The sequence below is a fragment of the Poecilia formosa genome, unplaced genomic scaffold, assembly GCF_000485575.1.
Source record: "Poecilia formosa unplaced genomic scaffold, Poecilia_formosa-5.1.2 Scaffold392, whole genome shotgun sequence".
NCBI classification, from domain to species: Eukaryota; Metazoa; Chordata; class Actinopteri; order Cyprinodontiformes; family Poeciliidae; genus Poecilia; species Poecilia formosa.
Genome location: NW_006800331.1, coordinates 165,190 through 191,290, shown reverse-complemented (window position 1 = coordinate 191,290; position 26,101 = coordinate 165,190). Strand labels below are relative to the sequence as shown.

Genomic DNA, 26,101 nt, shown 5'->3' with positions numbered 1-26,101 from the left:
AGCAGATCTTTCACATTTCTTTTTTGCCAAACACATCTTAATGTGCTGCACCCCAGAAGCAATACCAATTTGAGGTAATTGGGGTGTGCTTGTGGGAATTCTTATCCATAATGGGAAAAAAAAGAATAATGGTTTCATTTCATGCATCATAAAGGAGCTACATGTTGATGTACACTTCAAAAGACCCCCTCAGTGTTTTGTTGTACAGTTGGTGTGACAGTGTGTCGAAAGGATCACCCTGCATGCACACACTGTTAGTTGAAATGTCCTGACATGAGTGTTTGTTTCCCACAATGCCCAATCACCACTACCCCCTTCTCTGAAACAATTCACCCCTCTTGGCCCGCCCACCTCTCATACTCATAAATAGGCCATTATGCTGGCCTGCTTCTTGGATTAGGCGCTTTGCTACACAAGTTGCTCAATATACAAAATCCTCCATTGTCTGCTTTGTGACAAAGCCATTTTCCTTGGTGGAAGCTGCTGTTTTGGTTTTGGGGTTGTGCCTCTAGGCTGCTGCTTTTACTTTTCATGTCAATTTTATTTATTCTTTAATATTTTTTTTTTTTTATTTTATAGTTTAAATAAACAGTTAATTGTATTGTAGGCTATTGCTCGCCAGTACGAAGTGCTTGTCTATTTGCTTAGTTTTAAAACCTTAATATTAGATGCAGTAAGCAATAATTCGTACAGTCCTGTTAAACCAGAGCATTAGAAAGACAACCACCTTTAAATAAATCATCATAGTTGGTAGTTCATCTAAAACCCTGCAAGTAAGCTGTAGGATTTGTGTAAAGTAGTTTAGTAGCTGATGGTAAAGTCCATTCTGCTACAGATGTAAATGGAAAGTAAACATTTCAATAAAGACCAACTGATTCCCATGCACACATTTGCATGGCCACAAATTGAAAGCACATTTTTGTTACTCAGTTTCAAATCCAGCTGTGCTTTTTATCTCTTGCCTAATCCAAATCAAAGTAGGGGCTGCAAAACAGATGATTTTACCCTAAAGTTGACAATAATTTTTACATGTAGGAATTTTAACAAAAAGAAGTAAGCAAGCATACTTTAACACTCTATCCTAAAATGTAAAATAACAAGCAGAAAGTTAGGTTTTTAATGTGGCTTGGATAAATACTTTATACCTTTTTATAGCTTAGTATTTCAAGAGCTGTATGTGCTACATTTTGCAAAAGTATTTATTCGCATTGTACTTTCTCACTTAAACCACAAACTCAGAAGTGTTTTATGTGATAGACCAACATAAAGTGTTGCAGAAGTGGAAGGAAAATGATGCACCATTTACAAAGTTGTTTACAGATAAAAAGTGCAATGTACATTTGTATTAATTTCTGTAAACTCTAACATGTTGAGTATATCCAGAAAAAAACACTGGGTATGTTGTCCTGCGTTTCTCTAACTTTCATGCAAACTCAAATAGCTTAATTTTGTTTTTGAAGTGGTAGCCAAATACTTGCAGGAAGGATTCTCAGTTCTGCAAACTCAGGTTTGGTGTTTCTTTATTTTATCAAGTTGAGGTCAGAATGACAGACGCTAATGTAGTTTATCTGCTATCGTTAAGGCCTATTTTACAGTTTGCACACATCTGGTTTAGTTCCAACTGTCTGCCAAGTTCATAAAGTCCAAAAGGTGACCAACTGCCCTCTGCAGGTCTGTCAGTTTTTACCCCCTTTACTACACAAGTTTCTCACATCAGTTCCTTACAAAATTAATTATGAGGAAGTACTATCTTAATTGACAAACCACTGTTATTAAGAGAGCTACATAATGCATTTTTTGTCTTTAGTTTTTTTTTTTTTTTAAGCTTCTTGACAGGAACATAAGTTTGAAAATTTATCGTTCCTGTCATTTCACCAGCGTGACATTCGACAACATAAAAACTTCTCGACTTAAGTTTGTCAGTTATGTAAATAGCATCGCAACTATTGGTATTTGTAAAATTTGGTTTATCTAAAAGCTTTTAGATAAGTGAAACGGAATAAACCAGAGCATTATTTTAAGTTCATTACCATTAAAGTTCCATTTATAATCGTCATCATTTTGACTTCAGTGACAGGACAGTTTTATTACCTGACATTTTTGAGGGTCCAAAACATTAAAATAAGTTTGATTTGGATGTATTAAAATATCATTTATATATATATATATATATATATATATATATATATATATATATATATAAAAGAAAATAATTACATGTGCTAGGAATTGATTAAAGTATTCTATAATGGACATATCATGCCAACCCTTGAGCAACCTCTGACCAGAACTGATGTGATCCAGTATTCAGCTGCTGCTTCATAGATCCCGGATGAAATGCCCTTTACCTGCCATTGGTCTCTTTTCACTGTGGAACGTCTTATTTATCAGCTTTTAAACATCGCCTCTTAAGCAGGTCCTGAGTCACTGTTGTTGCACATTAATTTTACTAAAATGAACTGAGGAGAACACATTTAATAAACTGACACTATGCCACACTTTCCTGTTGAAGTAGCGACAAAACTGAACTGGTGTGACATTTGAGGTGGCATATAAAGCACAGGATTTCAAAGATGACTATAGTCGCCCACATGATTCCACTATGTCGTCTTGTTTCGTGTCTGCACAAAACTAACCAGTGTAACTTGGTGTTTCGAGTGCATTACTACAGGAAAAGTGCTTCAGAAAGGTTTCTTCTTTTTTTTTTTCCCCCTCAAGTTGAAACAACTTGGGGGGGAAAGTTGTTTCAACTTGGAAACAAACAAAAAGGTTTCTGTTCCTTTAAAAAAAAAAAAAAAGCTCTCACTCACATGTGTTAAGATAAGCCCTGTGTTGGGACATTTGAAGGAGCAGTTTGCTGTAGGATATTAGAAAAATGTGATAGTCTTGGTGAATATTGTGATAAATTTTTATAGCACTAAACAAATGAATATTGATGTCTTTAAACTTATGATTTTTAGCAAACATTGACCAAAGGGAAGGATTCAGCTGCCTGGAACCAGGAAATAAAAGTCATTATTTCCAGTCTACATCTATGTAGCTTAAATAAGTCAACACTTACTGTAGTCTAGACAGTTCTTCATAATAGTCATATTGTGTCATGAATAGCAATAAAAATACATTTGCAAAAGATGGTGTCGCCTTACACTGATCCTAACCTTGCATTCTTCCACAGAAATTTTGGTAGGCCCTTTGAGTTTTTATTGAGTTGTAACTAAAATCCACATTCACTTAAGACATTGAATATATTAAAAAGGGAACAATATACTCCTTTTTTAATTTACAATAAGGACTACTTCAGTTAAATATTTGTGAGGGTGTTGTATTCAGACTTCATGTACCAATATCCTGTTTGGCCAGTTGAAAGGAGTGAAGTGTTTTTATTGTATAAAAACTGAGTGAAACTGAACACAGAGTATCATGTGAAGATAACTGCAGATATCTGAACCTTCCCTGCTGCAGATAAATTGGAGGAACATTATCTTCTTGGTTTGACTGAGTCTGTCTCTGACGTTGCAGCGAAATGAAAGCTTAGCTACGAGGATGGACGTTCTGTATGGTCAGCACTGCTAATGGTTATAAAGATCCAGAGGGTTCATCTGGGGTCCGCTGCTTAATGGAACATAATGGAACCCAGTTAGTATAGAAACAGCTTTATGCTGCCAGCCATTGTTAACATTCTTATCACTCAAGTCCTTAGATCTTGGCCTCTCTTATCTGGGAAGATGGTGATTACTGATGGACAGAGGCTGCATCAGAAGACTCAGAGGAAACCCTGAGCTTGCTTCAGGCTCTGCTGCTGGCTTTCTTTGAGACTTTGACCTAGTGTTGACTAAAGGTTTATTGCCACACGGGAAAGGACGCGCTTAACGCAGGCCGGTCTGTTTACTTGTTCTGTTAAAAGATGAGCTATTTCTGCATGCGGACATATCTTGGTGCATCGACTGCGATACAAATAATCTTGTGTACTGATGCTTCCTCTGAGGGGATATTTATGTTTTCCACGCTAACATTTTTGACCAGCGATACTTTGTAAACTTTAGTTGATGACTGGTTACCAGTGTCAAGTGTACAAAGGTCTTAAAAGATTTGGTGCAAAGCCACTAGAACTTTTTGTAGCGCTGTTTCAAAACGTCCACGCAGTGTACAAGAAAAAGAGTTGAAGTTAGAGAAGTTCATTCTAGTATTATGAAATATATGCTAAAGCAGTCTCAGTTCTTCTCTACCTTTTGCTGCACATTACCTGTCAGCTGGCTAAGCAAAAGCTGTTTTACACTAAAAACATGGACAGTTATTGCTTGCACCACTCACCTCTTATTAATTAGGGCACAGGACACCAGGAAATTGGATATTATTCTCTTACTTTACCATTACACAATGCTCCCGACATTTTCTGTGAACTTTAGCATCTTAACCCCTAAAAAATATGCATCGACTGTTGGCCTTCTGGCTTCAGGGCAGTTAGTCCAGCCAACTGGCCAAATATATTATCAATACACTGTGAGAATTCACAGACTTGAAATCCTAGCAAACATTGCATCCAAGTAGTCATTTCTGACTGTAGTATTCAATGTACCGTACAGCTCTGTTATTAATTTTGTGCTGTTTTCAAACCACAGTCAACAAATCAGCTAACTGGCTGTAAAGAGGCTGCCTTCAAAGAAAAGTAATCAGATGGTGTTATACATTTTTCTTTGGAATTTGTTATTTTTAGTCTGAGTTATCATGCAGTTAGAATCTCATTGGCCAATGCCCAGTTTCCAGCTTCAAAAAACTAACCAGGGTTGTGATAGTCGACTATGCTGCGGCCAACATCAGCATTCTCAGACCCCCACGTTTCCAGGAAGCATGATTAAGCAGGAAAAGGGATCTTCTTTACTCATTCAGTGGAAAGGGAAGGGGCGTACAAGTCAGGGCAGCCTGAAACTGGGAGTTTTCTCCTGTTGATTCTTTTCTAAGAGGGAGCTCTCCTCCTCCTTGGCCTGGGTCGGGGAGGATGTGCTCCGACCTGTAAAAGGAATTGAGCTCAGTGCAGAGGACAGAGGTAACTTCATTCCAAATATGGGCATTGAGAGTGCCAGTTCTATTGCGCCCCCCGCCCCCCACCCTCCACCCCACCTCATTCCACACAGCCTTGGCCGCATCAGAAGCAGGAAGGAATTAATCTCTGCTCTTCAAGTGGCCAAGCAAAAAAACAACTTGATGATTTGGGCGAAAACTCCTTTCTCTGTCATGAGTGAGGAGTCAGCATTCAGGAAATACCTTAAGGTTGTTTTACTTTTTTTTTAAAATCAGGAAGGTCAAAAACACATCTGATTTTCATTCAGATATTTACAGTTTGCGACTAGCTTAGACGGCCTGAGTGCCTGTTTTGTGTCGTTGATTCAGTAGCTTGGTGTGAAAGTTTGCTTGTGTTAATTTTGCACCAAGTTGTTACATGTGTGAGATGACACAGACATTAGGAAAATGGGACGACAGACTGAACTTTAAATAGTATCAACAGTAAAGGGCGTCTCAGAGATTTGTAGATTTTAAAAACCATTAACCTGCTCTAAGAGGGCTGGATAGTGCCCGGCAATGACTTCCATGTTTTTAAATGAGATTCTTACTAAAGGTTATTGCAAAAACAGCTGACTTCATCTTCATCTTCAGACAAGTGAGTTCCGATGTGCTGTCACTTTTCATTTTTAAACAGCTGAATAAAAATAACAAAAAAAAAAATCCACCACCCTTCCCATTTCTTAAAAAAAAGACAAGTGTAGTCCATTAAATTTCCACTTCTCTTGTTACTTTCATGTACTGATTTGTAAATATGATTAAAAGACTATATGTTGCATCGGGGGAAGTTTGTTCAATGTTTGGGCATTTAGCCATAAACAGCTGTACATTGCAGTTTGGAAACTAATCAAAAAACGTGGCCTGAAGAGGTCTTGAGCATGATGTAATGTCTGATGAATCAGCCTAGAGTCAACCGGTGTTTGTATGTGACTTCTTCACCCAAATCAGCATCAGAGAACAAGAACTTCACCATTGAGATGGTTTGGAGTTAATTTGCTGCTTCTGTACCCCCCATTATCACACACATGTTATGGTTTTGTTTCTTTCAACAAATTTCATTCTGTATTTTCTAAAGGCTTCATATTGGCCCCTTTTTCAATTGATTGCTGTCCTGATTTCACGTAAACCAGCTAGATGACAGAAAGATGGGACTTGGCAACTGAATAAGCAAAATACCTGAGTTGACCTCGCTGATGGAAATTATAACCAGGAGTCAGCTTCTGATTTTACAATGGAGCTTTTAAGAAATTTGTAAAAAGTATTATTTTTTTTTTTACAGATTTAAGTAATCAGCACTCCAGTCAAACGTCAAACTGATGAATTGTTCAACATTAGAGCTCACTCCAATGCACTCCTCATTGCCAAACTTCCTTTTTGTTTTTTTTTTCATTGTCACAATGTTCCGCAGTGATAATGATTGTGATTTGATAAATTGTGCAGTTCTATAATATACCTTTTGTTATAATTTGAAGAGTAGAATTATCCACTTAATCGGTTGTAGTTTTTAACCTTGTCCCAATCTTAGGTGGTAAGATGGTAACGGTAAGATTGCTTTTTTTTTTTTTAACCTTTTTTATAAATCTCAATTCAGGGTGGAATTATCCAGTTTCACCAATTTAAGTATTTCAGACTTTGGGCTTATCAATGATGGCTAAATGATGCTCAAACATCCCTCTACTAAGGTAATTTTAAAGTTTTTTTAAAGGTGCATGCTTGTTATGGGATTACCTGAATTAACTGTGGAAATTTCCATGTTAACATGGAGACCTCGAGAAAGTGTTGCAAGACATGTAAAAGTGCTGAGAACAGAAGGTTACTGCTTGGAAACCAGAGGTGGATTAAAATAATCTTTGACTAATCGCAACAGTCTTGACAGATTAGTCGACTGCCAAAATAATTTGTTGCATCCTTAACTGCGACCTCTGTTCAGTGTGTTTCATACCAAGACAAGCACATCTTATTTCCTGTAGTAGGATACACACAGTTGCAACATAGGGATTCTGGATTTATTGTAATTTGACCAAAAAGGAAACATTTTCCTTGCTTGCGTGGTCTAGACTTTACACAAATGAGTATTTGTGTGCTGTGAAGTGCTGGGTTTTCCAAGTTACTTCTTTTAACTAAAGCACTTCCCTGTTTCACTTCTCTTTACACTCAAGATTGTCTCAAATGTGGCCAAACCGGCATCACCTGCTGGCAGCCCTTCAGGTGCTGTGGTGAAAAGCAAGTGCCTTTCCTCACATAAACATGAATGAGTGCTCAGAGTAAACTTTACTATATTATCAGCTTAAGGGCTGCTGGGTTTCATTCTCAAATCACCTGTTTGTCTTCCCAGCCTATTAATGCATATAAGACATGACTATCAATTCAGGAAAAGTTCATAGTCTATGTTTAACAGCCACCAGGATGAAGAGGAAGTATCTTCATAGTTTCCACAACAAAAACATACATAGTAACATGTTGTCTGTCTGTACTCTGGCATGAATGGGTTGTCTGATACTTTGCCAAGGAACAATGGATCACTGTTTCTCATGGAAGGTGTATGACAGCTACGCAAGATCTACCCATTTAAATGCGTCATTTTCTTCTGAGTTGTGTTTGAATCAATCACCAGAGCTGTGAAAACGTACATAAAGGTGACGGAGGGCTAGTTCTGCTGTTTGTTTGATTCACCGTGGCTGTCTTTTGGGTAAAACCTTAAGAAGGAAATCTGAACAAAATTAACATGACAATAAGTCCCCTGTAGCCTAAAACCTAGCACGATGGTAGCATCATAATGCTGCCACTACCATGCTTCACAGTGGGGATATGCAGAGTGTTTCTGCCAGATCCGTGGTTTCACATGTAGGTCAAAAAGCTCAGAGTTAGAACGTGTTCTTTTTAGATTCAAACACATTTCTTCCACTATTACTTGAGTCAAAATGCTAAGAGAACTTCTGACCAGTTTATTTCAACAATCCCTTTTTCTCTTACAGTAAGGCCAGGTGTGAGGGGCCCAGGACTGGTGGTTTGTGTGTACATTAACACACAGGTAGGAAACACAGGTTTCCTACCTAAGCTGTGAACTTTTGTAGCTCCTCCAGAGTTTTCTAATGCTCTCTTTGCCCAGCCTGTCAGCTGAACCAGACAGACATGCTTCAGTAGGTCTTGCCTACAGCTGTACAATATCGGTAAACAAAAGTGCAATATTATTACTGAAGATTACAATGATGATGATACTGATTACTTCCAATCCACAGTTTTCTCATTACTCTTTTTTTTTTTCCATTACTCCATATGTATATATCTGGACTTGAAATCAAGGGCAGTAAATGGCAAATGTCAAAAGTTATTGAGTGGATTTTGGCACTAAATAGGCCAATATATCAATCTCGTGGAGATATTGATTGTGTTGATGCATATGTATAAATATTACATGCAAGCAGTTTGTGATTGCAATTTTGATTGGTGCAATACTGATTGCAAATACATATATAGTGCAGCTTCAGTTCTGCATCACACTTTTCACATTGCAACAGGACTGTAATTTCTGTGTAGGACGCGTAGAATTTGGGATAAAACTTCTTAAACTTTTTTTTTTTTCTAATTGTCTGACCTGTCTGGTATGTCGAAAGTATCTTTGCTCAGGTTTTTATATGGCCTGAAACTGTTTTATTTTTAAGACGTTAAAAAGGGCAGAGGGAGCATCAGGTAAGAGGAGTTAGAAAAGAGCCACTGGGCCTGACTGTACTTGCCAGCTCATTTGGAGAAAAGCTCTGACAGCAGAGCCTTATACAGACATTTTCTACAGGGCACATGTTCTAGCCGTGCGCCGGGGTTTCCTGTTAACCCCTCGTTAACTGAAGAGACTCACTATGGCTGTGATTGATAATCAAATATGGACTACAACTTGCTTATAATCCTACTTTTTTTAATTTATTTATTTTTCTGTAAATAAAGCCTGTTTTTATTATTAGCCTTAAAAGCTGGTGCCTAAGATCTCTTCTGGGCCATCAGTGTGAGCACTCTCTGTGCCTATGAGGAATCGTCTTGAGTCAACTGCTCACAGCTGCCCCCAGTCTTGGCTTAAGGAAGTACAAAAAATAGCCTGTTTATCACTTTGCCTGTGGTGATTTATTCCGCCAGCCCCCCCTGCAGCCCGTCATACGGAGTCGATGGGGTCAGCACGGACACACATGTTGGCAGGATGACAGGTGTGAGAGTGTGTGCAAGTCCATGTCTTCATGCACTAGTGCCACTTAGCCTTTTAGAGTCTCAGTGTCCTTAGTTGTATCAATAATGCAGCCGGCCACTCAGCCTCGCTCCTGAGCCCATGCTTTCTCTGCCATTAAATATGCATCTGTTTCCCAGTCCAGTGTCTCTGACGCCTCCCAATTCCCATACACCCCATCTACCCTTCCAGCACAACAACATGCTGGATGTAACAGAGACCAGAGGAAATTACAGTTTGCCTATATGTTTGATGTATGTTTTATTCAGCAGAAGTTTTTCCATTTTAAAATCTTCCTGTCAGATGGATGAGATGCTCTCTGCGGAGCGGCTCAAAATCCCAGAAACATCTTGGATAGTTTTTAAGTTTTTCAACCATTTTTCATACCTTCCTTTGAAAGAATGTTTTCTTTTTAATAACATGGTAATAATAAAATAATAATGATGATAAATAAAAAATAATTCAAGGCTATGATTTCCAAATGGATTGCAATTGACTTCTGTCATTCCCCTGATCACCAGTAAAGCAAATATCCTATACCACAATGCGAACAAACAAGACGGCAACCAGTGCTGATTTATATTAATATTTGCATGTTTAAAAACCTAGAATCGTTACCTGAGCACTGTCGATCAGGTTACAAAAAGGTCACACAGTGTCAGCAAAGTGGAAGTAATTTCCTTCAGACATGTCGACTGAAAGACGGAAGAGCTTCTGGTACACATTATCACATTATTTACTGGTGCATGCAACTTGGCGAAGCAAGATTTGCAGCAAACCTGGCTGCAGTTTCTCATGATAATACACCAGCCTGGAACGAGAAAGGATGTGAATGTGGTCGAGACAGGAAGTGTGAGATTTTATAGCTGTATGCAAGGTGGTATATTTTTTATGAATGTTATTGGGGAAAAAATATGAAACTATTGCTGAATTAACCACAAACTCATTTTCATTAGCTGGATTTCATTTTAAATTATCAAAGTTGAAATTGGTCAATATTAAAAGTAGATTTTCTCCACGATCACCCACATGTATGCTCCACATGATGTTGAAAGAAATCATGAAACATTAACGGCTTCATCAGTCTAAGACAGAAACAGTTGCTTTTGTGACAAAGTCTCTCCCATCCTCCTTTAGACATGAAACTGTTTCTTCCTAATTCCTGACAGTCTAATTAGACAGTGTAATTAGACTGTGTGATGTCAAACTGTGAAACAGTAAAAAGGTAGACATTTTTTCTGACCTGACAGACTGCTTAAATGACTACAGGCTTAACAATAGATATGAGAAGAGAAGAAGCCAACGTGTAGGCGAGGGAAATGACTTACACCGAATATAGCGCTAATACAACCATGTTTTTGGACTTGCTTCCTCCCTGGTTTGTGACTAATAGTTTAAATAGTAGATATTTCTTAAAATCGATGTGCAATATCAGAAAAAACATGCAATTGTGTTACTGTTGCAAATATGCAGAGTGTGAACACATGAAACTTGAAACATAGTATTCTACCAAATGTTGCATCCAAATGTGAATGCAACACTGCAGACGGTGATATAGTGAAGATGTGACTCGTATTGTGAGATCTAGTTTAGCAGATATTCAGAGTAAAGAATATTTATTGCTGCCACCTTGATTGGTAACTCTATAAATAAGAGTTCAGTTAACTCTTACTTTTTTATTAATTTAATCTATAAATAACTCATTCAGCAATATATATTGCAGTTTCCATGGCCACAGGGTACTTTAGCTCTGAGTGGGTCAATATAGCAAACTGCTGGATTCAAGTGAACATCTGACAAGATGGCAAATGAATCCATGGTTTCACAAGTGTTATTACTGTGTACTGATTTTAAAAATATCAAATGTTGCAGCTTGCTAACATTTGGGTCACGTCTTCATTTCATGCATTCACTATTTGATAACAGCTGATGTTGTGTGTAAAGCCGTTTCCTTCTGTTTTTACAGTAATTAAGGTAAACATTGAAATGCATAAATGGGCCTTAGCTAACCTGAACAGGGAGGAGAAGGTTTCAGCTCTCTGCAGGCCTGTGGGCACGGTGTGAGGCGAGTGCCAAACATCACAATCACAGGAAGGGGATTGGTGTTTACATAATGCTCATTTCTGATTTACAGCAAATCCAAAACTATCTCCCGTGTACTAACCTTTTAAACTGATCTGATGTTGTTCAAAGCAACATATTGAAGTAAGCATCCAACCTTTTCCTGGCTTAAGATGCAACACTTATTAACACTGCATAAAACAGTTTTAGTTTTGCTGTTGGCAGTGAAGCCAGATCGCCTTTAAAGGTTAATACTGACCAGATTTATGCGTTTCAACTTGTAAGGAAATGTAGCACCACTGTATTTCTGCAGGCATCGATTGCCCAGTCTTGAGCAGTCCTTATTTGGCAGTGCAGGCAGCAGGAAGTGGGTTGTGTCTTTGGTGCTTTGTCACAGGAAGTAGCAGATTGTATCAAGGGTGGGACAGATGGAGGGAGAGGGGGAAGAGATGGATTAGGAGACTGTAGGGAGAGCCTGGGAAGTAATCAAGGAGATGAGGGGGAGGAATGATAGAAAACTGGAATGAACAGTCAGCCACTGTTTGCTCCTCACTTCCCGTCCTCTTTCATGTTACAACTCTTAGTCCTTATTTCGTTTCCGCTTATTTGAAAAATTACCTGGTTTCTGGCTGTTTTTAAGTGGTAAAGACGACACAGAGCATGCAACAATGAATGTTGTGCGTTAGGTTTTCCTTTTTGGCATAGAATATGTGCACAACTTTAGTTGGAATGAATGATTTGTAACTGGATCCTGCCTGCAGAAAGCCATGCACAAATATTTTCACTGCCTCTCCCAGTGAGAAGCAACTGTGTTCTTACCATCTTCAGCGATGATGTAAAGCAGGTGGAAGATTCCAGGACCTTGTTTTGTTTGCCGACACTCTGCGCAGCTTCCTGTCTTTGTCATTCCCCTTTGTTCTCTCACCTACTCCTCTCGTTTAGGATCAAACCAAACGGTTTTTTCCTGCAAAAAATCAGCACTTGGCAGCAGTTTAGTTTTGTTTATCTAGCATACCATCCTGAATATCAGTTATTATTCACTACGTGGATTAGCTCATGATTATGGCATTTGGTTTTTGTTACAACCTGAATTAACTGGCAGGAGAACTCTAATGGGACATGATGGGGCAGGTGAAAAATGAGGCCAGACTGGTTTTGACGGGAACTGTTTTTGTTCAGAATCCCGTGTTTTTTCACTCGTTTGTCCATCCGGTGTTTCCAGTTTCCGTTCTCCCTCCCTCATGTTTACTTTTTGTCTTGTTTTTATTTTAGTTACTTCCCTGAAGCGTGACATTCAGTAAGAAAAATTTTAAGGCAAAAGTTTAAAATGTTGATAAAGACTACAGCACTACAAATTCTGATAATAAAATGAACGAATAAAAATGGAACATGGGTCATTTAAAGAAACGAGCACATACAAATAGGGATCAGATGTGACAAGAGCGTGTGTTTGGTACAGTGCTTCATTAGTTATAAGTAATAAAAATAATTGACACATCTTGAATGCTCACAGCGCCACTTTTGTTTACATAATAAATGGTGCCTCTGAAATGTGTGTTCATCCTGTTTAACGGCTAAACAGGATGAGGATCGCTGAATAACACATCCTCTACTATATCCAAAGTAGGTGTGTATTAATAGTTGAATGTAGTGCATTGGAAATACAGATGCTATACAAAGTTCTGATGATTCATCACCTCATAAAACAAACTCGACTCTAAAGTTCTGCAAAAGTTTCCTTTATTTTTAGACTTGTCTTGTGTGGGTTGCAGATGGAAATTCATTTTTACCATGAAGCTTGAGTTAAGAACCTGCACCGTACACCTTAAATTAAGTATTTGTTTTCTTCCAAGAGTCTTGTTCTCTTGAGATTTGCAACATCAGTGCTGTACATTCATTCTGTGTGTTGTTCCATCTTTTCCTGTGTTCTGCAGTGAGTCGAGTATTTGCCAGGCTCGGGCCACTGTGATGATCTACGATGATGGCAGTAAAAAGTGGCTCCCGGCAGGTACCGGACCCCAAGCCTTCAGCAGAGTCCAGATCTTTCACAACCCTTCTAACAACGCCTTCCGGATAGTCGGACGCAAGATGCAGACAGATCAACAGGTACATGTTTTTGGCTTTAGAGCAGGACCATGACATCTTTGCTTGCAATAAAATGTTTTAAACGTTCCTCTTGCTTGCACTTCAAAAGCTGAATATTTGGGAGCCAACATGGACTAAAAGGCTTTGCTCGCTTCCTCCACTGCCAAACTCCAACCACAGGCAGACTGCAATTCTAACACAGTGCAGAAAATTGACATAATCATTGTCAATGCTCAATTTTTAGTGCTTTGGTGTGGTGTATTCACTGGTCAGAAAATGATTTTTTTTTCTTTTTTTTTTTTCCTTTTTTTTTCTGAAAAGCTGAAGTGACATTGAAGGAGAAAATTGTCGGATTCCAGTCACCAGACAGTTTCTCAGTGCATCTCTACTACAGCCACTTTAAATGTCAAAGCTTTTCAAAATAAACTTCCATAGACATATTGGCGGATGGACGGTTCCCCAGTATCACATCCATACCAGGGATGGCTAATGACACTAGTTTACCAAAATTGTTTTTCACAGGTATAAACTTCTTTCATCCATCAGAGAGCCTGTGTGGCCCTCCTCAATTGTTGGTGTAGAAATGTAGTCAAAATGTTGCTTTCTCAAAAGTGTTTGACTTTTTTTAAAACTTGTTTATTAAAATGACGTCCTTACTTTTGCTGCTGATCATTCAATTTGGTTTCTGCTAATAAATCTGAAAGGCAAAAAAAACACCAGGTACAGTTTGTACTGCAGTACGACTATTGCTTTATATGTCAGGATAGAATGTGAGAAGTCAAAGTTGATATTGCCGGATTTAACCCCGGAGCAGAAAACAGCCAGAGCACCAGACTGGTCGGTGTTGGTGTTCTGGAGCATTGCTGTCATCGCTCAGCTGATTCTGCACTACCAGCAGGGTGTGTGTTAGCACACACTGCTGTGGCTGCTGTGTTGTTTCATATGCTGCCACTGGGGGCAGTATATGTAGCATATACATTTTTCACCACTTTAAGACAAAAACTAAGGACTTTATACTTCTGTAAATCTGGAGATGAAATGCAGTGCATGTATGATGAGCTCAAATGTTTTATGTAAACATTGCGCACTGCTGCCCTTACTAGAAAGAGAATTAACCAAAACATCACACAATAAAAAAAGGATTTCAATAAGTTACAGGACGTTCTTATAGATAACATGAAGACTCTTAAACTAAGCCACAGGGAACAACATGTTCATCAAAACAACCAACATCTCTTCTTTATCCAAATATTTCTGTGTCTAAGATCAGAGTTTGGAGTCTCAAGCATGACGTTGTCCTTCAGACAAAGATGGTTCAATGCCATTATCTTGCTCATTGTGGCTCCCTGCAGACAAAAGTGTTCCACGACTGAGAAGCTGGGTAAAATTGACTCTAGGTGGTTCTATTCTTGACTTGAACCTTTTTTTTTTGTTTAGTTTTTTTTTTTTTATCCCCCTGCTGCACCAAAGCCTCTCTCCTTCTTTAAACATTCAGCATGCTGAAGTGTTCCCTGGAGACAAGTCTTAAAGTGGAGGATGTTTCCTGTGAGATAGTTAGCCTGTTCAACCATTTCCTGTGACAATTTTTAAAAAAAGGCTTGCTACCAGCAGGTCGCTATGGAGACGCTATACTGCTTTCTCTGGTGACAAATAAAAACAGCAAGACGTACGTTTTAAGGAAAATATTGCAGCTCTTTATATGCTTCCCTTATTTTTTTTTATTTTTTTTTTTTTTTTTGCAGCCACATTTGTGGTTTCAGTCTGTCTCCCTAAAGTATTTCTTGCCTTCAAAACACATGGAAGATGTCAAGGTCACCCGACTGACGCGCTCCTTGCCACAGCCGCTTGGTGTTTATTTGCGTTCTGATAAGATTTGGAGTCGTTTTGAAAAATACTACTGTCTGCGGTGGAGGCTGACCTTGCTGCCCTTTGTCATCCAGTGCATGCTTCCTCCCATGATGTTCACTCTGACAGGGTCTCGACTCCTCCCTCTGCTCAATGGAATTCAACAGCTTTTAAACAAATACTGAAACGGCGTGTCAGCACATTCAAGCAGCACTCTGAACACAGAGCTTTTTTCTTTTTTTCCAGCCCAGACTAAACGGGCTTCGTGCCACCTGCTGAGTGGAATATAACCCAGAAGGATCCATAAAAAAATAAAGCATGCCATTATGTTAGGCGTTGGCAGGGATGTAGTTTCATGAAGTTTTCTTGTAAAAGGATGCAGCTCACAGATGCTACCGGTTTTTAATATATTTTGCACATGTGTTATAAACATTTGAAACACTGTCGAGATCTGGTTGTTTCTAAAGGGACTTACTGAGAAAATGGGATGCTGATGGCTACAGGCACTCTAACTATTTTTTTTCCCACAGTCACAGCTGTTCCAGAACAGTCTGCTGGTGAATATTGACTAATCACCTCACTGTCTTATCATCCTCAGGTGGTTATAAACTGTCCAATTGTAAAAGGGCTCAAATATAACCAGGCCACACCCAATTTTCACCAGTGGCGAGATTCCAGACAAGTTTGGGGGCTCAACTTTGGCAGCAAAGAAGATGCTGCTCTGTTTGCCAATGGCATGGCTCACGCTCTGGATGTCATCAACTCCATGGCAGATGCAGGTAAACCACTCCTCATTCAAACTGCTCAGACCAGACTCCAGCGTCCATTCCGGCTGATTCAGATAAGAGTTGACCCCACTATGCCTCGCCATTCACACCGAGGCGATCAGATCTCAATAACCTGTTTTACATGCAGATAAATGCATATTGTCACCAGTCATCAGTCAGCTGAGCAAAAAAACAGGACATCAACATCTCCATTGATGTTTCTGACACAAATTATTCACTCACTTGACCGAAGTTATTATTAAGATGTCAGCATGGCTGAGATCCTGCTCAGCACACTTTTAACAGCACACAACACAGCATAGCTTAGAACACCTGTGAAACACCGCTGAACAGCTCGCATTTATCTGTGATTGAACCTGGAGATTTTACAGTAAAATCAGGTCTGAAAAACTGTCAGAACAAACGCCACTCTGCAGATGTTTCATTAGAATTATGGATGACATTTTTTGTGCCATTTTCATTTATTTAATCGGTTTAAAAGCGATGTCTATTATGTGTTAAGCATTCAACAAAAACAGACTGACCATAAAATCGTAATTAAGAAAACAAAACGTGCTTTAACACCAGCAATCGGTGGAGAGCGGAAATAATTGTCAACTGATTTAGAAAGCGATTAATCATTAACTGCAGTGTAAAGATTTGAAAAAGGGCCATTTGCTGAAAGAACCACAAACTCAGAGCAGTAATTCAGACAAAAATGTACAAAATAAATATACATTTTACATTTAAGATAAAAAAAAAAAAAACTTTCTTGTTAATATGTTCTACCCAGAACTAATCCTGTGGAACAGTTTTAGCTTCACCGAGTTCAAAGTCTGTTTAAAACAACTCCTATTTAGCACCTTTTTCTATCCAATTATTAATATGTTAATCCAAAAACTAATCAGCAGATTAGCCCTGCAATGTATTGAAGCCAAGTCTAGCAGAAAGAGCTGAACTTTTCACGTCTTGATACAAGTATTTTTTTTTAGCTGCAGATTAATCCTTTGGTACGAATGATCAAGCGCACACTGCAGAAATGCTTTATCACATTTTAGACAATAACATGTTTTTCTTTAAAAAGTAATGTTTAATATTAGTAATATTTATTAGCATTTTAAATGTATTTCTAATATTGTTTAAGATTAGCATAAGTGGTTAAACATAAAATCTGCAGTATGCTTTTTTTAAAAAAAATCCAGAATAATCATTAGAATAACCAATCACTAAAATAATCATTAGTTGCTGTGCTAAATCAGTCCATGCCTGGTTACTTTTAATTTGGTTGACTTTTATTATTTTAGATTTTTATTTTGGCTGAGTATCGACATGCATTTCTGTACACGCTGCATGTTGAAGCTACACTCCACCATTGGTGCTCTTATCAGTGTAACAGGTATATCCTGATTACTGCTTATAGCATTTGGTTTTGGTTTGCTGAAAAATTTCTCACATGGTTGGGAACAGATTTCTGAGCAACTGCATGTGACTTAGAGCTAAACATAACCTTGATAGAAAGAAGGCAGGTTTGTCTTATAAGAGAATAAAAAAAAGACAAGAGTCGCTTTGGCCATCCACATCCTGTTGTGTTGCCAGTAATACATACTTGTTTTGTCTTACAGAGAGTTGTGCTCACCCTCACTCCACCTAACTATCTATACAGTTTATGCTGCTCCATTCAGCTCCTATTTCATTAATAATGTCACCGTTTCTTACAAATGAGTTGTTATGCTTCGTCCTATCAGGGCTGCTTACAGACTTTGCACTCTGCAGCAAAACTGTGTGCAGATGAAAAAAAAGAACATGGGTGGTATGATTATTGAAGTGCAATTAAGCCAGTTTATAACACAAGTATCTATTTTTGAAGATACTTTAATGTGCACTAAGAATATCTTCCTTCATGTTTTTGCAGGTTATGCAACCCTCCCCCGCCCAGTGTCAAATGGACCTTCTCCTGAAGAGCTCGAACAGCAGAGGAGGTATCTCCAGACCTCCTCTGAACCAACCCTTTCTTTACTTTATATATCGCAAAATAACATTTTGGCTGTGCTAGCCGCTAAATGTTTGCTTGCTCTCACCGAGATAAAAAAATGTGTCCCAACAATCTGAATAACCCTGACTGGTTTCTATGCTGACGATAAGAAGCAGGATTGTGCGGCGAATATAATTTTATCAGCTCGTTCAGCTCGTTCCTCAGAAGGGTGTTGTCCACCGTGGGGCCGTTTCAATCTGCTTCCAGACCAGAGTGAACCACTTTCTGGGTTCACTCTGGCTTGGCTTTGCAGACGTCCCGTTGGCACAGTTTTGCGCACAGGCATATGTGGAGGATTTACCGGCATTAAGCAAACACTGCTAAACCCTCAATCAACCCTTGAGTCAGGTCAAAGGTCAGACCGATAGCAAGCCTCTCACGTCTACCCCCTGGAGAAACCTGTTGAGGTGACTTCATGCATGCCTGTATAGAATAGGCTTTAACCTTCTAATCCCGTTTAGCCCGAAAGGTGCACAGTGACCACCGGGAGTGTCTGTTAAATTAGTAGCTGTTCCATTTGCTGCCAGCATGCTGTGGCTTAGTAAGCTTTTTAAAACCTCTGACCTCCAGCAGTAATGCAGGTGCTTGGAGGATTTTTAATAAATGCTCATCATTTTAAATACCCTTCTCAGAATTTGTTTTGTGGGAAGGAAAGAAAAAAAAATCATTTTAACATGAGCTTTAGAGCGTTAAGTCATATCAACCCTGACTGTCTGAGTGCATATGTTTAGTTCTCTGCATTATGATTGTTTATAGACATTGTTATTTTGCAGCACATCTGTTCTGTGGCTTGATCTGTAAAATGAAAGTAACAGGATACATGGTTTTGAATTTTTATTTTTATCTGCAGAATATAAAAAAGAAGAAGGTGTTCTGGCCAAATGAGACCAAAAATGTATTTTGTGGTCTGTGTTCAGTTGACTGTGTTGGAAACCTCACACTTGAATAGAGCTGTACAATATTTTAAACCACAACCATCATTGCAATATTAATAGGTTCAATACTGCAATAGCAAAGGTTTTCACTATTTATATTTCAAGTGTAATGCATGAAAATTCTGCATGGAAATATTAATTTGGACTGTTTAATTAATAACCTGAACTGTCCTTGTGAATGCCAGGTCAATATTAATGCGATCTGTAAACTTGTGTAAAATTTTCCATTTGATCTATTTCAATTCACAAAGCTCAGCACAGCTTTGTCATAATAGTAGGTTTTGGTAACTTGAAAACAACAAATTTTAGTTCTGAGGATGACATGCATTTTAACAAAGGTGTGTGTTGACAGGCTGGAGCAACAGAGGCTTGAACAGCAGGAACGAGAGCGACAGGAGAGAGAGCGGCAGGAAAGAGAACGACAAGCCGCTGCAGGTCAGGAAACACCTGGTGTGCTGCAGATGATCGCATTTAGCTGCAATACGCTCCAACCTCTGCAAGACTATTTCGTAGTTCCCTCATTCTGAGCCAGGTTATGGAGAAAGTCGTTCCACTGCATGTTTCTTCTTTAGATCTGAGATTATCTGATTTTTTTTTTTTTAGATTTTTTTGCTTTTACTTAATACATGGTTTCTTTTCTGGAGTTTTCTGAAGTCGTATCTTTAAAATTTAACTGAAATGTGATTTTTGAGTTGAGATGTCAGAGAAGTAATCTATCAAAAGCTTGTTTCCATCATAACCTGCAGGTGGTGGGGGGGAAAAAAAAGTTTTTCCACTTATGTCAGATTATTTTTCTTAAAAAAAAAAAGTTGTCATAATAGTAGTTGTATCAGATCACTGTCAGTGATGTCTCTGCCTTTCCTTCCAGCCCATGTCCCTCCAGCTCCACCAATGGCTCCTGGAGGTCCAGCTCCTCCTCCAGCTCCTCCACCGCCCCCCGGCCCACCCCCGGCGGCAGGCATCCCTCCTCCTCCTGGACCGCCTCCAGCAGGACCGCCACCAGCTCCACCGCTGCCCACTCCAGGTGGAGGTGGAGGTGGAGGTGGCGGTGGAGGTGGCGGAAATGACGGTGGCGGTGGAGGATTAGGAGGAGCTGGAGGTTTGGCAGCTGCCCTTGCAGGAGCTAAACTCCGCAAAGTGTCCAAGGTTAGTATCAGATGTTGTAATTAGTGCTATTTTTATCGAGTGAATTAAGTTTCCGCACTAATGATGTGACATGTCTGCATTGAAACAGCTATGTCCTTATTACCCAGACCATGTTGCAGTATAAACCAAACGTTAACATTTATTGTATAAAAAGATACTCAGATTTTTTTTTATCAGTGTCTGACATTAAGTCAATGTAAACCTTTTCTGGCTTAAGTGATCTATATTTGTGACATTATTTAGATGTTTTTTTAATTGCCAGAATTGAGAGAGAAAATAATTATTTTAGTTTTCCTCCTTGTTTAGAAGTTTACATCCTTCATGTTGGATGTAAACTCTGACTTGGAGCCACATTTTTGGGTTTCCTTCCACAAACTTCTGACAGTAGTTTGCTGGAATTGTGGTCCATTCCTCCTGACAGAACTGGCGTAACAGAGTCAGGTTTTTAAGCCACTTTGTTTGCACACTTTTCACCTCAGCCCACAAGTTTTCCTTGGAGCTGATGATGGTCACTCCAAAATGGACTGTTGTTCTTTAACCACTTTGTAACTATTATTTGGTGGTATGCCTAAAGTGATGGGCTGTTTCACATTTGAGTTGGCGTTCTTTTAAGCGACCTCCTCAAATATGTTGTGAATTTATAAACTTGAAAAGCCATGACCTCATGGCTCATGAATTTTCCTCAATTGTTAAAAAAAGGTCATATTTGGGCTGAATTTGTAGAAAGCAAGTTCAAAAATCTGAAAAAAAACAAACAAAAAAAAACAAATCCTAATAATCTGACATTTAGGAAGTAGAAATGTTTTTGAAAATTCTAAATGACCCGAAACATTTAGTTCGATTTAGTGTCAATCACTGAGAAACAACAGTTATGTTTGTTTTTATACAGTGTATACAATGTTTGATTTCAGTTGTGTCAGATCACTCACGTTTTTGCTGTTTGCTGCCCTCAGCAGGAGGATGGTGGTTCTGCAGCTCCACCAGCCAGAACAGAGTCAAACCGCGTCAGCAATTCCTCCATGGGAGGGGGAGGCGGCGGCGGCGGCGGTGGAGGAGGAGGAGGAGGAGGAGGAGGGGGTCTGATGGGTGAAATGAGTGCCATTCTGGCACGCAGGTGGGTTTAGAGTCATGTATCAAATTGAATGTTCACAAAGGTTTTGACTATGAAGTTCTTTGCTGCCCTCTGTTAATTTTAAAATCAGTCGACAGTAACAGAATATTGACACATCTCTCTGTAAACTGACTGCATTTAAAATAACAAAGCAATTTAATTTTACTTCAGGAGAAAAGCTGCAGATACAGCAGAGAAGCCTCCCGTGAAGACACAAGATAACGTAAGAGTCCGCTCATTGCAGTATTTCTGATTCACTGACGACATCAATTAAAATTAGAGGAAGAAGTTCGATGGATTAAAGGTTGGAAATAGCTACGTGTGACTCAGTGTTTACAGAAGTTGCTGTCTTTTCTCCACAGGATGATTCAGAGCCTCAAGGTCAAAATGGTGAGAACCGAACAGTTTTATTCATAGCATGCCGCCCACATTCTGGCCAATATTAAGTAGCAGTTTTGCAAAGCTGAACTGAGAGGCTCGTGTTTCTGTCTGTTCTCCCTTTTAGATTCACTAAGACGACCTTGGGAGAAATCGTCCATGACTAGGTAATCTCGGATACTTCAGTCTAAGCATCATCAGTAAAATTTAGCTCACACGTGTCTCGCATTTGAAGTCACCTCAAAACTAGTCCTCCATCAAAGTGTGTGCGTCTATTTATCGCTGGTTCTGCATCTACATCTCTCCTTAAGAGTGTTTTTGTGTCTAAAAGTCATTCATATTCATTCTAAGAGCAGAGTGTGTATGTGTGTATTTCACTAACAGGAATAACTCCATCCCCAAGAGCATGGACACCACTTCCTCAGTGTCCCAAGCTCCAAGGTACACATGCTGTTCCCTTCCCTCCTCTCCCTGCTCCCCTCCTGCCTTCGCTTTCCTTCTGATGGCAAAGCAGCTCTTCTTCTGCTGCTGCTGCCTACACACCTGGGTAGCAAATTGTGCAGTTGATTGCTCCATCTATTGGATCAGAGCCCGGCATGCATGTGTACACCCAAGAGAGCTATTGACGGTCCGCCTTATCCTTTTAGTGCTGCAAACCACATGAAATGGAACCCTGATTGACAATGATACTTAGTTTTGGTTTCATCGTAGGCATTTATGCCATTGTATTCTGGTAAACTATGCCTCATCTAAACACAGCTTTGTTATATGTGGCGCCTTTTAAAACTACCAATAACCCTCTTATTTTTTCATGTTAAAACCTGGAATTCTAAGGTATTTTATAGAATGTTTATGTAATTATCCAACACAAAGTTGGGAAAGGAAAATGTTGTATGGTTTTCAGCTTTTTTTTTTCTTTTTTTTTTCTTTTTTTAAAAAGCAGAGTTGGGTTATAAAACAATATGTGAAGCACCCATTATAAAAACCCATAAGATTTACAGCTATAATGATCATGAAAAATTATTAAACTAATGAAATCTACAAACTATGATTTTGTATTAAGCCCACCAATTCACTTTGTGACAATATTTTGAAAACCACATTCTACTTCCCAGGTTTGCACGACTTTGTCTAATACATGAAATACGAATCAAATTAATTTTGGTTTGTGGTCGAAAACGTTACCAAGGCAATGTTCTGTCGATGAACTCCAACAAATGCAAAATTGATGATTAACTACTTTAATAATATACTAACCCTCATTGCATCTCGTCACTTCCCATCCACTGTCCTGTTATCCTCGTTGTACAATATTTTGTTTTCTCCAACAATGACTAATTTCCTTGTGAAGTGCAGTCACTGAAGATTCGGTGTTTTCTGTACCTTATTGTCTTATAGGGCGAAGAGTGCAAGCAATAATAATGATGCAGGTGGAACTGATGGCTCTGATTTAGACAACCTTAAACAGGTAAATGCTCACCGATCCATTTTATCGGTTTTTCACTACAAGACTATGATTATGTCCACTGAAATTTGAATGAAGCTCCTGATAGATAAAACATCAGGTTTAGTGTTACATTTGTTTTAATGCACTAAATGGTCAGCTGCAATATATCTACATGAGACGCGTATTCAAAAAGAAATATCTCCTTTTAAAAAACTGCTAAAGGAGAATTTAAAAAGAGCTTTGGATCTTTCTGTGTTTTATCAGGAAGATTATCGTATTTGAAAATGTAAAAGAAATTAATTCTGACATTGGCATGTTTATTATTTTATGTTATTGTCTGGCATAGTAATAAACCTCATCTGCTTTAGGAAGCCTCCAAAGATTCAATCATGTAGCTTTGTTTTTTTTTTTTTTTAAGTGCAGATTAACCATTACAAACTTGTGTCCTAGACAAATCCACCTTAAAGCTGCAATGGATTACAACTGTATGTTCATATGCAAGCATCCAACAATGGCTTTGAAACACATTTATCTTCTGAACAGTTAATCAGTGTTGTCTGTCAGTAAAATACTAAAAATGTATTTCACCAACTCTTACCAAGTACTTATCAGATCTGGACACGCACTGAGTTTTTTTTTTTCATGACCTTACTCCATATCTCTCCATTTGTCAGTCCTGTCATTCTGCCATCTAATTGTCTGACAATCCATCTGATTGTTCATCCGTCTTTACAGTCTATGATTTTGCAAGTTCCTCATTTAAAGCCTGACTGCTGTATAAATGATTGCCATAAATTGACGGTGAACAATGACCATGTCGCTGTGATGCGTTTGTTGCCTTATAGGAGATCCTGGAGGAGGTGCGGAAAGAATTACAAAAAGTCAAGGAGGAAATTATTGGAGGTGAGGCTTTGTCAGCATGCAGATTAAATCATAGCCCGACAATATTTTTTCACATTGTTGTTGCATAGCATCCTCAAACCGGAGTGCAATTTGTTTAATAGACCAACAAAAATTATTGCATAGTTGTAAAGCTGGAAAGAAAAACAATTACAGCTCAGTTCAACTGAATAGAAAGTGTGTAGGCATGAATTTTTTCAAAACCTGCCACAGATTCTTGGCTCTGGACTTTTACTGGGTCATTTTAACACAACGATGTGCTTTGATCTAAACCATTACATTGTAGCTCTGCCTGGATGTTTGGGCTCTTTGTTCTGCTGGAAGTGAAACCTCTGCACACAGCCTTAAGTCTTGCAGGTTTCTTGCAACATTGCCCTGCATTTAGCTCAGTCCACCAGCTTTGACCAACTATGCTGTCCATGCTGTGTTTCTGTCTCAGCACAGTGTTTTGCATGTATGCCAGATATTTCAGTTTTGATCCTATTTGATCAAAGCACCTTCTCCTTAGTCTACTCCCTACAAGCTTTGGATATTGTTTCATAACCAAATCCAACTTTAAACTTCTCCAAAATATTCTCCCTGACCTGTCAGGCGTGTTTTTTTTGTTGTTGTTTTTTGTTTTGTTTTTTTTTGTCATCATGGTGCCGTTTGTTCACTAATGATGTTCTCTGACAAACATTTAAGCCTTCATAGAAAAGACTAAATGACATGAAAATGTTTAAGGAGTACTGCTCTTATATGGTATTGTAAAATTCTTGTATTTATTTGCCTGTTTGTTTTCCATTTCTTGTTTTACAGCCTTTATTCAGGAACTTCAAAAGAGAAGCACATAGTTCTGCTGAGTTGTCTGGTTGAAGCGAGGGTTGTGATGCGGTGAGGAAGCTTAGCCACATCTTCCACCAACAACTCCTGCGCTGTAGCCCAGGGATTTCTCCTTCTCCTTCACCTTTTCTCTTTTTCCTCTATCAATCTTAAACACAAGAGAGCATTCATGCTTATTTGTACAACAAAAACTTTTGTTTCATGTCAAAATATAACCCAGGGACTTCCTCACGTCGCCATCCAGCACTTTGGATGATGCTACTTGTGTCCACTCCCTTATGCTGTCAGATGCATTATTACTGATAGAGCACTCTTCAGTATTCAGGGAAAGTTTTACTTAATTTTTTTTTATTTTTTTCTTCTTCACCATAATAATGGATCATTTTTACTAAAATGTTATGGTTACTTAGTAGTTTTAAGTTGGAATTCCTGAATTCAAGGATGAATCTGGATATCAAACTCATTCATCTCCTTCAAGACTTGACCTTCCAGGAAGGACGCAACTCAAAAGCCTTCACTGCTGCATAAAAGAGGAAGAGGAGTCGAGCAAAAGGGAATCTATTGGACGAGCCGAGTGCTGTGAAAGAAGAGTGTGTTGTAGTTTTATCATTTGTGAGAACTTTTTCTCTTTGCATTGCACTTGTTCTGGAGGAGGTGTGTCTGCACCACACTGCCTTGATAGACTATCCCCTCTCACTCAAAACGAGACATTATCTGTCGGCCAATGCAGTGGTGGTCCTACTGTCTGCTGTGCTTCCGCCAGTTATTTTGCTTTCATTACAGATGTTTTTTTTTTATTTTATTTTATTTTTATTTTTGAAACATGAGAAAATGGCCATAATGAGGTCAATTAATTTGGCCGTGACCAACTGCCTTGAGAATAAATCTATATAAATATATAAATATATATATCTATATATAAGGAATTATATATATTTGTTTTGAGGGAAAATGTTAGCAAAAATTGAAATGGTGTTTCTATTTTAATTGACTGGTGAGTGGGGATTTCTTTTTCCTTTTCTTTTCAATGATTGTTTTTTTCTTATGAAATGTTTTTTTGGGGGGGGGTTTCCTTTTTTTTCTAATAGTCTAGACTTTTTACACTGAAATATAAAGAAAACAGCTTAGACACTGGACTAGCAATGCCTTTATAGTCAAATACAGCTGCTTCTTAAAATTCATCACTTTGTGACGAGTCTTTTTTTTTTTTCTATTGAAAATTTTTCATCTAGAAATTAAACAATTTTTCCAATAAGCTGTACCGTTAATATTTTGGTGTTATCCAGGTTGGGGTACATGAAAAG

At 38.6% G+C, this 26,101-nt stretch overlaps 1 protein-coding gene across 4 annotated transcripts in view; it reads left to right on the top strand.

The window, feature by feature from the left end:
* The window catches only part of vaspb (vasodilator stimulated phosphoprotein b), a 29,955-nt gene extending 3,977 nt beyond the window's left edge, over positions 1-25,978 (top strand). For 2 of the 4 annotated variants that reach the window (XM_007575931.2, XM_016662837.1), the window contains 13 exons: positions 13,264-13,435; positions 15,858-16,038; positions 17,939-18,005; positions 19,346-19,428; positions 19,862-20,139; positions 21,093-21,253; positions 21,422-21,473; positions 21,613-21,640; positions 21,756-21,795; positions 22,013-22,069; positions 23,027-23,096; positions 23,921-23,978; positions 24,774-25,978. In XM_007575931.2, the coding sequence (XP_007575993.1) occupies positions 13,264-13,435; positions 15,858-16,038; positions 17,939-18,005; positions 19,346-19,428; positions 19,862-20,139; positions 21,093-21,253; positions 21,422-21,473; positions 21,613-21,640; positions 21,756-21,795; positions 22,013-22,069; positions 23,027-23,096; positions 23,921-23,978; positions 24,774-24,808 (1,282 nt within the window). In that variant the 3' untranslated portion in view covers positions 24,809-25,978. The remainder of the gene's footprint in view (positions 1-13,263; positions 13,436-15,857; positions 16,039-17,938; positions 18,006-19,345; positions 19,429-19,861; positions 20,140-21,092; positions 21,254-21,421; positions 21,474-21,612; positions 21,641-21,755; positions 21,796-22,012; positions 22,070-23,026; positions 23,097-23,920; positions 23,979-24,773) is intronic. The other 2 variants (XM_016662838.1, XM_016662839.1) reach the window with 2 other exon arrangements.
* Positions 25,979-26,101: the final 123 nt, after the last annotated feature.